At 42.5% G+C, this 10,078-nt stretch overlaps 2 protein-coding genes across 2 annotated transcripts in view; both read right to left on the bottom strand.

Moving 5' to 3' along the window:
- The window catches only part of LOC113214356 (uncharacterized), a 3,904-nt gene extending 186 nt beyond the window's left edge, over positions 1 to 3,718 (bottom strand). The window contains exons 1-13 of the mRNA XM_052272383.1: positions 3,496 to 3,718; positions 3,276 to 3,409; positions 2,280 to 2,321; positions 2,136 to 2,189; positions 1,930 to 2,040; positions 1,708 to 1,854; positions 1,490 to 1,627; positions 1,257 to 1,403; positions 1,085 to 1,174; positions 900 to 1,010; positions 629 to 822; positions 437 to 548; positions 4 to 366 (exon numbers count right to left, since the gene is read on the bottom strand). Coding sequence (XP_052128343.1) covers positions 4 to 366; positions 437 to 548; positions 629 to 822; positions 900 to 1,010; positions 1,085 to 1,174; positions 1,257 to 1,403; positions 1,490 to 1,627; positions 1,708 to 1,854; positions 1,930 to 2,040; positions 2,136 to 2,144 — 1,422 coding nt within the window. The 5' untranslated portion in view covers positions 2,145 to 2,189; positions 2,280 to 2,321; positions 3,276 to 3,409; positions 3,496 to 3,718. The remainder of the gene's footprint in view (positions 1 to 3; positions 367 to 436; positions 549 to 628; positions 823 to 899; positions 1,011 to 1,084; positions 1,175 to 1,256; positions 1,404 to 1,489; positions 1,628 to 1,707; positions 1,855 to 1,929; positions 2,041 to 2,135; positions 2,190 to 2,279; positions 2,322 to 3,275; positions 3,410 to 3,495) is intronic.
- Positions 2,274 to 5,135, bottom strand: LOC127750520 (putative ubiquitin carboxyl-terminal hydrolase 50). Its single transcript, XM_052272384.1, has 9 exons — positions 4,887 to 5,135; positions 4,407 to 4,775; positions 4,180 to 4,311; positions 4,006 to 4,095; positions 3,496 to 3,906; positions 3,276 to 3,409; positions 2,916 to 3,107; positions 2,416 to 2,617; positions 2,274 to 2,321 (listed from the first exon to the last, which is right to left on the bottom strand). The coding sequence occupies exons 2-9, from the start codon at positions 4,434 to 4,436 to the stop codon at positions 2,274 to 2,276; spliced, it is 1,239 nt and encodes a 412-aa protein (XP_052128344.1). The 5' UTR covers positions 4,437 to 4,775; positions 4,887 to 5,135.
- Positions 5,136 to 10,078: the final 4,943 nt, after the last annotated feature.

Consider the following 10,078-nt stretch of genomic DNA (forward strand, 5'->3'; position numbering starts at 1 on the left):
AACAGCTTCCATTGATGCTCTCACTTCTGCTTTTACAAAGTAGGTCCTTCCTGCTTCACAAACATCATGAACATTCCTTACATACTTGCTCTTGAAGAATCGCAGCCCTTTCCTCAAAGTTTTCACATCCTGCAAACTCTTGTGTTCATCATCAAATGGATCTTGAATTCTGCTACTTTCTGGGATATCTTCGCAATCCTCATCCGATTCGTCACTCTGTGGAAGAGAGGGAATGCTCTCCACTAGGTAAAAATATATATGCCCATAGTTAAACATGACAGGCATGTCAACACTGGGAAAAGGCTTCCAGCCTTCAGTTGGATACTGATGAACTTGTGTGGAAGGAAGTGCCTGGCTATTTACAATCTGTAAGTGATTGCAAAAGATTTAGGCAGGATATTCCCTTAAATTTGAAGAGATAAGTATTTGTATTTACCTGGTGTACTTGTTGAGCTCTTAGGGTCTCACACTTGCGTTCATACCAATACCCCTTGTCAACCTTGACGTCTAGGATGTGGCTATTTGGTAGAGCTTTCAGCAAAGCAACCCTGTGTAAAAGCAAAACCACATAAAAGTGAATCAAAACACATAAAATTACTTTCAAAATTTACCTATCCTGCCTCTTCACCTTTCAAGTAACTCCTCTCTCCGACCTCCTGTAGGTTTACCACGGCATTCCAACCAACGCTTCAGCATTTTATTTGTATTTGCCGCCAATGGCTGTCGAGGCAAACGTGCCCCAGGTACCCCATCATCCTCTGTCAGTACGACTGGAAAAAATGCTGTTCGGACGGGCTGATCAGCCAGTGAGGATGTTGGCTCCTGCAGTCAGAAAATTAGAATCCAAAATATAGATTTCCTTCTGAAAAACAATCTTGTTAACCAGTAAATGCACTCACCCTGGCAGAACACTCTGCTCCTCCAACATTCTCCAGATTATTTTCTCCAAACATGGACATTGACTTGTCACCATCAGTATCTTGTGTGGAAGCTGGGGGGAAGGAAGGTTCCTACAAGAAAAGAATTCATCCAATTTATTTCATATTTCTAAGGACATAGTAAGAAATCCAATGATTGCACTCACCCTGTCAGACTGTCCTTCCTCTGGAATGTCGTCCCCAAAGAGATTAGACCCAGCTGGGTCTCCCTCTTCAACAAAATAGAAAGTCTTTTCCTGCTGGAAAATATGACAATAAAAACAAAAGGATACAAAATAAAGATTTGAGAATTTAGTTTCAGGAAAGGAAAATACCTACTTCAGGGGGGTCAAGTACATCTGCAAATTCACTCACTTTTCCCAAGTGAGCTGGACTCAATAACACAAATGAAGACTCTTTCTTGTTGTCAATGTTGTTGATTTGAGACCTCACATTGTAATCGTGGGAGGACTGATTTGATGCGGTCTGTAAGTCAATACCAAAAAATAATCAAAGACAACTTGTCAAACAATAACTTTTGGGGAACAGTTTTTGATACATTTACTGTTTACCTTTTCTCTTCTGGCACGTTGAATGACAACTGGAGGAACGCTCTGCTGCACAGTCCTAGCCGCATTATTTGTGTTGCAATTAATGCTGCTGATTTGAGTCCTCACATTATAATCATGGGAGGACTGATTTGAAGTAGTCTAAGAAAATTGCAAATAGAAACGGAAATAAATAAAAGTAAATTTATACTATAGTCTTCAAGTGATGCATTACTGCTTACCTTTTCTCTTCTCTTACGTTGAATGACAACTGGAGGAACGGAGGGCAAGGTCTGCTGCCCAGACCTAGCCTCATTATTTGGGTTGCCATTGATGTTGCTTATTTGAGTCCTCACATTATAATCATGGGAGGACTGATTTGATGTTGTCTGTAAGTACATGAAGGAATTAATTTTCCAGGAACAATTCTACATTATTTGTTATTTATAGGAATTCACATTTACCTTATTTCTTTTAGTACGTTTAACAATAAGTGGAGATACAGTGAACTTGCTTCTCCCCGGCCTCTTCTTGGGACTTTTTTCTCTGGAGTCACTACTTGAAAAGGATGTATTCTATAACAGCAGGAAACAAAAAATAAGTGTAACAGAGAGTACAGACTTAAAAAGATAGAAATTTCCCAGCACCACATGAAGGGAAGTATATGTACCAGAGGCATGCAGCCTAAGTCCTCATGGATGTCAGGCAACCACTGAGATGAGACCTTCAAAACAGAGGATTTTGTTGTTAGGTACAATTAATTTGAAATTCAGTAGGAGAAGGGACACAGTTTTTGCATGAGTATATTTTATACCTTTGCTTTTTTAGGGGAGGGAGCTGGTTCTAAATCAGATTGCTGTGAAAATAAATGAAATATATCAGTACACAAGTAATTTGTTAAAGAATGTAACAAAATAAAAAAGACAAAAAATTAGAGCAAATAATGTTACGGTTGTCTGTAATTTATGAGGAGTGGCAAGATGAGAAGGACGTGGAGCTGCAGACACATTTATAGGTGAGCAGGTGGGAAGACTAGATTTCCCATCAGGAACAACTCGTGGCAAGCGGGAATACCAAAGAAGGTATGCCTTTCTGGGGTCCAGTTTTCTACTTGTGACACTGGACACTCTTGAGTCATCAAACTCATACCATCTACACCAAAGGGACAATTTGGGGAAAAATTATACTACTCCAAAGTAGTTTAGTCATCAAAGATGTTAGTGCAAACATAATTTTTGAAAGAAAATATTCTGTTTTCATAGATTGAATTAATTTAGCTCTTTCCTTAAATAAAATTATTAAAATTAAAGTGCTTTAAATTACTGCATGTAGTGCAACATTCAGCATAAGAAACACAAGATTCAACTCTTCAGAATATTTTCAACTATAGGGTCTTGGCAGCATACTAAAATTGTTTACTAAATGCAGCCATAGATTTAAGACAAGTCACCTGTCATTCTTCCTAATGAAACTGGTGTAGTGGCCAGATTGAAGGGAGCCCGAGTGGTTGGTGACTCCAACAAGGGAGTAGGAGGTTTGTGTCTGCAGCCCCTCTACTACATAGTCAGCTAGGTTCAGATTCTGTTCAAACTCCACTGCTGCATTGTTCTTATGAAAATGAGTGGGGGAACGTTGGACAAACCTAGGAGGGCCAAGTCACCACGCAAAGTTATGTACAGTTATCAGTCAGACAGAATTAGTTACAAAAAGAAACTGATGATGTAGAATAATACAGCATGCATGTTTGTCTAATTAAAAATACTTGAGAGGAAAGTGTAGCATGCATTTCATAGATAAAACCAATGAGTACCTTCCAAGTTGAATTACAAAAACTTTTGGCACTCTGCCAAACAAAAGTGTGGTACGAAGTGTGCCCACTTTTTTACAAAAGTCACACTTAGAATCCGTCAAAAAATTTTCCTTGCAGTGACTCCTAAGACAATCCTGGGAAAAAAAAATAAGATATAATAACAATTCCATTTTCAAAAAATTGTAAGAAAAAATTTAAACATATGGGAAGTGCAACTGACACTCAAGGCAATGCTCTCGCACTCAGGTATAAAAATTGTGGTAATGAAGTCAATGTCCCTACACGACACATTTTCATAAGAGCAGCCCCCACTGCATGAAGTGAGTCTGACCACCTGAACTCCAAAAATTTCTGAAATTGGAGACTTGACTCTATACTTCCAAGAGTGCACTATAAGGGAAAGCCAACTGTCCTCTTTAAGAGGGGTCTCCTTGAAGTTGCTGTATGATCTAATACAACATGTTACACCAGGATAAGTCACTTTGTCAGTAAAATTACTTGACAGTATTTTAGGTGAAACAAGACTCACCAGAAGTTCATTATGCAAAGAATTAAGCAGGAAATACAGAAATTGAGAGCTGTCCATCTGCTCCTTTGGCAAAAATTCAGGCCATTCCTTCTGTAACATTGCCTAAAAGAAGTTTGGAATAGTATACAGATTGAAATGAAGTGTTCTTCCCTTAATCAGAGAAAAATGAAATTAAGAAAGTCCATCACTCAAAATACTTACAAGGAACTTAACAGGAGCGACAGCTAAATCCTTTGCCCTCTTCCTCAAATTCCATAGATGACTGACAGCTGTTGCCACATTTCCTGAGCCCTGCAGTTAAAAATATTACAGGTCATCAAACAAGAATTGCATTATTATAATCTTCACTTAAAATAAAATGAAGAACGAACGTACCTTGATGTTATGGTTTGCTAAATCAACACAGAGTTTTTGAATTTCTTCTAAAGAGAAGAGGCACTGCAGCACAGAGTTAACATAGCAGTTATTGCCTACATTAACAAATCCAGGTCCTGCACTGGACCCCACCTAGATAAATGTAAAACAGAAAACATTAAGTATCAAAACAAAAATTTGTCAGAAAAACATCAAATAAGTTTAACAACTCTTATGTGGTTCATTACCTGAGAGAATACAAATTCCTGGGTTCCCATATTATACTGTAGAACTTCTCCTGGAAATCAAACAAAAGCATAAGCATATCTTGTAATAGACTGACTTCATTGAAGTTTTACTGTGTGACAAAGGTTCCAAATGGTCTATTTAGAAGGAATTATGAACTATCACGCTTCTTTTTCATTTTAGTATAAATGTTTGATGATAGTGTCATGAAAGTTTCATGAAAAACAACAAAACAAAACAAAACGGGGTTATAACCCCTAGCCCACTTCGCAATGCGAGAAAGGTTACATTCAAAAGCTATTTCTATGAGAACGTAATGCACTTTGAGGTTGAGAAAAGGGAGAGCAGTTGCAGTTAAACCAGTCGGACACCTGTCATTCGTTACATTTTGTTATAATTAATTACAAAGCGAACAAGAACCGCTGCCGATGGGCGACAGCCGATCTTAGAAATAGCTTGTATGCGATATTTTAAGCACTTACCAGGTGTAATTCACATTCTATAAGAAATCTGACGGCAGAATCGTGTTCCCCGGCCTCGAATTAGTCGGAAAAGTGTCTTCGTTTGCCTCAAACAGTCAACGCTAAGCCGAAATAAACAAACCGACGACTCTACCACCTGCGGTGGAGGGGGGTGTGGTGCGGCCGGCCGAACGCGCCGCGCGGAGCGCTCCGAGCGCGACTTCCGGTATTTTTGTTCTTCGAGATATCGAAGCGCGCTCGGGTGAAATGGTCTATAGGGCCTCCCGAATAGACAACCTGTCCCGTTCCTGCCAGGGCGAGAGAAGAACAAAAACTCCGGAAGAGGTATGAGAAGTTTGTCGCCCGAAAGAGGCGCGTATGCTGATTTTGATCAATTTTCGCACTGAGACCCCTTGAGTTCGGTGTTTAAAATGCATTTCGAGTAATTTTATAATACGACAATGCTACATGAGTGATAACAGACGTCAAAATCGGCGTTAGCGCCTTTTCCGGGCGAAAAATTTCTCGTACTACTTCCGGAGTTTTTGTTCTTCTCTCGCCCTGGAAGGAACGGGACAGGTAGTCTATTTGAAAAGAAACTTCTGATTATCGATATATTCACTAGCTATATGTACGCCAGACCACGTCCCGCGTAACAGGCTTCGCGACATCTCACGAAACAGTGTTACGCTGCGACGCGCCTGGCGCACATATAGCTAGGCCTGCGGCGCTGACACCCGAGACGAGTGAATAAGAGTGTGTACCGTCAAAGTGTCTAATTCCGGACCAGCAGGGTAAATCCGGACACTACTTTTTTGCATTTTTACAGCAAATTACACAATGTAGGTTCATAATTTAGATAGATACTTTTCCGGGAGGCTCTGGAGATTTAAATAATTAGTAGTTTCACATTTTAGAGCCGCCCAGAGCAGTGCAATTTGAATAATAGGACCCGACCAGTACACGAACTGTGAAGCGGTACTTCAATGCGTGTGCCGCATAGCACCAATGCTAAGCTACGGTCACTAGATACAGCTTTAACGTCACTACGCTGGAGTCGAAAATTTTTAATATCCTGCGGACTTTTGCGGGTAGTATTGATTGTACGGTATTTCACTCGATCTCTCACTTACCAATCTTAGTTAAAAATGCACTAAATTTTCAATTTTGACAAAGTCCTGTGTGGTAAAGATTGTTGTACACATTCTTATGGCGTATTTTGCGAAACCAATGCCCTTCTACTAAAATAGCACTGACTTTTGCAGAAGTTGCTTAACTTCTGAAATGGACCAATTTTGCCTCGAAAATTTCAATATCACTCTGGTTCCGCAGTTACGGGTTAAGTTGGTGTGTACTGGCACGCAGCTGCTGTGCAGTATTGGCATATCGACCAGTTCTAGTGCCATTTAATAGCAAAAATAGGGACTGTACGGATTTGCCCCGGCTTCGGGTTTAAATCCGGACGGGGTTTCAGAGGCTTGTGCAGGTGAACTGGCGCAAAGAAAATTTCCTCTCCAGATGGAAAATATGTATCTTGGCGCCTAGTTTCTAGAATCCGGTGGAATTTTTCATACCCCTACCGGTTTTAGAAATATTGATGAAAAACGGTCAAATTTGTCCGGAATATGACACTTTGACGGTACACAATTTTTTTGACATAAAGACCTTTCTACGGTGTTATAGATCATTTGGTCATTTTCACCACTCTTCTGTCCAGTGATGCCCCCCTAGTACCCAAACGGTACAAAATAGAGCAAAACGGACGAATTTTTCGTTCAGAGGGGACTACTTTCACGAGTTACCCCTTCCTTAGGAGCCCATAAAAAATATTTGAACAACTTTAATATTTCGCATCCTGTGGTTTTTGATTTTTTCTTAAAGTCAAATTTGCGCTAGACTGTTCATCTTCGAACTCGATCTGTCTTTTGGTGATACAGAACGACCCTAAAATTCCCAGATCGCTCTCTCAGTTCTTTCTCGAGTAATCGTGCGGACAGACGGACAGACAGACTAACAGAATGAAACTTTTCCGGTCAGTAGAAATATAGGCTTCGCTAATCGCTCAGCCAATTACTAGGTAGATGTGCGCCAGACCACGTCTCGCGTAACAGGCTTCGCGATATAGGGTATTCCGCTACAACACAATCGGAACCTAAAGAAGAAAAGCATGACTTCCCGATCTGTTTCCTCCTGAACGCTGATTGGCCAAAGATGGCATGGTTGTGGCAGTCAGCCAATCAGCGCGCAGAGGGAAACAGATCGAGCAGTCATGCTTTTCTTCTTTAGGTTCCGGTTGGCTTACAGCGGAATACCCTATTCCACGAAACACTGTTGCGCTGCGACGCGCCTGGCATACCCCGTTTAAAAATGATCAGCCCCCGAAACAGCCCGGACGGGAGGGCACTTTTCGGGTTAGTCCGAAGTACCTAGCGGGCAGCCCTGAAACACACCCCAGAAGTGACAAAAACCGAAAGTTTCTGGGTATGCCCGGAGGCACCTTCGGACTGTTTTCGGGGATGCCCGAGCCGACCCAACGGTCACGAAAAAAAGGGAAACAAGCGGTATTCGATCCCTTACCCTACGGGTTTCTGTTCTTTTGACTGACGCTCTTTCCAACTGAGCTACGGTGACGGCTGAGAGGAGATGCCTCAGGAAGGGTCCTTCAACTAGATGCGCAGTCTTTACAGAAATGATGCCTTTCACAGCGAACCGATTGGCGCATCGCGACGCGGTTTTCGGGAAATGCCTTCGCTTATGTACTGGGCTCTGTTAAGGATATGCCGAACGACCTTCAACATAAAAAAATGACGTGTCCTGAACGATTAAATGAAGACGTTGGACTTTGTTCAATACCGCTGGGCATGCAAAAATCTTGCATTTATGTACAGTTTTTTGCAAAATAATCCAAGATTTCGTACATGAATTTATACGAAATTTTATAAGTCAGATTGAACTCCCGTGCGCCATGTACAAAATAGTGCAAATAATTCGTTTGTTTGTTTAAAGATAGAGAATGCCTCTGATATTTTGCTATTATAACTTTAAAGTATATAAGTTTTATCAATCTTGACGTGAAATGTTCCTGTCCATATTATGTTCAGACAACCAGCGACCTGTCCGCGACGGTCTTAAGCCGGGCTGTTTCCGGGTTTTCCGGCACATGGGGTAGATTCTGGGGTTGCCCGGGCGCCGGGAGGTCCCCGGGCAGATTTCGGTTTCCCCGACACCCAGGGCCGGGCTGATCACGGGGTGACCCGGAGACGCGACGGACTGAATTTGGGACAGTCCGGCATGGCTGCGGACAAAGTGCGGGACTGCCCGTGGCCTCCGGGGCTCTTTTGGGCTTATTTCGGCAACTTCTTGGGGTAAATCTTTTTTAAACGGGACATCTACCTAGGCCTGCGGCGCTGACACCCGAGTCGGGTAGCGCAAGCATGTGCACAAAGATACGGGCCTCCGGCCCGTTAACTTCCCGTCACTTCGACTAAACATGCACGGTTGTACATTTTTCGCTTGTTTTCGTCAAAAACTCCATTTGGCGCCTAAATGGTTAAAGATAGAGCCAAACGGACGAAATTTTCGCCCGAAGGGCTCAATTTTGATGAGTTACCCTTTAGGAAACTGTAAAAAAAATATTTTACAAGGTAGGTGTACGCCGGACCACGTCTCGCGTAACAGGCTTCGCAATATCTCACGAAACACTATTACGGTGCGACGCGCCTGGCATACATCTACCTAGGCTTGCGGCGCTGACACCCGAGTCGGGTAGAGCCAAAATGTACTCAAAGATTCGGGGCTCCGGCCCGTCAACCCCGTCACTTAGACTAAGCATGCATGGTTGTACATTTTTTCGCTTATTTTCGTCAAAAATACCCTCTAGCGTCTAAATGGTTGGAGCTAGAGCAAAACGGACAAAATTTTCGCTCAGAGGGCTCTACTTTGATGACTAACCTCCTAGGAAACCAGAACAAAACTATTTTAAAAACAGCCATTTTTGGGACCTGTGGTTTTTGACTTTTTTAAAAATCAAATTTTTGACCTACAATGCTCATCTTCGAACTCGATCTGTCTTTTTAGCCCGCCCTTCTGCTTCGAAAAAGCTATCCAGCGGGCTTATGCAAACGACCTCGTGTCTGTGTGTCTGTTCCACTAGAAGGAGATGTGCTAGAGACTTCAAATTTTCAGGGTATCTCAAGGTTTACTCCTTGAAAACGAAACGCCAACGCCAAATCCTGGCAACCAACCCTAAGGGGCTGAAAGGGAGTATCAAAAAGAAGGGGGTAGGTCAAAAAAGTCAGAAAAAATATATATTTTTGGTGGTCTCCTAAGGGGTAACTTGCAAAAGTAGAGTCCTTTGGACGAAAATTTCGTCCGTTTTGCTCTATCTTTTACCGTTTGGGCGCTAGAGGGAGTTTCTCTCACAAAAGTGGCCCAATTTTTTTTTTTAATAATTTCCTAAAATGTTGAATGGTCTCCTAAGGGGTAACTTGTCAAAGTAGAGTCCTTGGGGCGAAAATTTCGTCCGTTTGGCTCTATCTCTAACCGTTTAGGCGCTAGAGGGTCTTGTTTGACGAAAATAAGTTGAAAATCGCTGTAGTGAACAATTAAATGTAAAAGAAGGCCCAGAACCGCAAAAGAGGTAAGAAACCCCCTCCCTACTAAAATGGGAGGAGGGGGGGAGGGGTGAACTATACAAATTGTTCAAATTGTATGATATTTGGGTGACGGTTTTTTAAGGGTGCTCTTTTCAGTTCTGCAAGAAATTTTGATGTGCAGCGCGCGAGACTAGTATAAACAAGCAGGCCCGCCCTTCCGCCAAACGAAATTGCCAGCTTCGCTTCGCTGCGCCGGCAACTCCGTTCGGCAGGGGCCGGGCCTGCTTGGCCTGCCGGCGGCGATGCCTGGAGGCCCGACCATTTCTGTCACGCGATTTGCTGTACAGCATAATCAAATGATGTAACGGGCCTTCGGCCCGCAAAGCCCGTCGTCCTTAAAACTTGCCCCGTAGACACGAGAAACCGATGTAACGGTGAAACACCGCGACTACAACCCACCCTTCTGCTTAGAAAACGTTTTTCGGGGTGGGGGGAGGGAGTTTCTTACCTCTTTGGCGGTTTTGGGCCTTCTTTTACATTTATTTGTTCACTACAGCAATTTTTAACTTATTTCCGTCAAACAAGACCCTCTAGCGCCTAAACGGTTAGAGATAGAGC

The sequence above is a fragment of the Frankliniella occidentalis genome, unplaced genomic scaffold, assembly GCF_000697945.3.
Source record: "Frankliniella occidentalis isolate FOCC.00 unplaced genomic scaffold, Focc_3.1 Scaffold203, whole genome shotgun sequence".
NCBI lineage: Eukaryota > Metazoa > Arthropoda > Insecta > Thysanoptera > Thripidae > Frankliniella > Frankliniella occidentalis.

Excerpts from the sequence above, each read along its gene's own strand:
- LOC127750520 (XM_052272384.1), bottom strand. The coding sequence starts at position 4,436 with ATGGGAACCCAGGAATTTGTATTCTCTCAG. Across the intron at positions 3,410-3,495 it reads GCGAGAGCATTGCCTTGAGT|GATTGTCTTAGGAGTCACTG; the intron begins GTCAGTTGCACT and ends TTTTTTTCCCAG. Across the intron at positions 2,322-2,415 it reads CTCATAAATTACAGACAACC|CAATCTGATTTAGAACCAGC; the intron begins GTAACATTATTT and ends TTATTTTCACAG.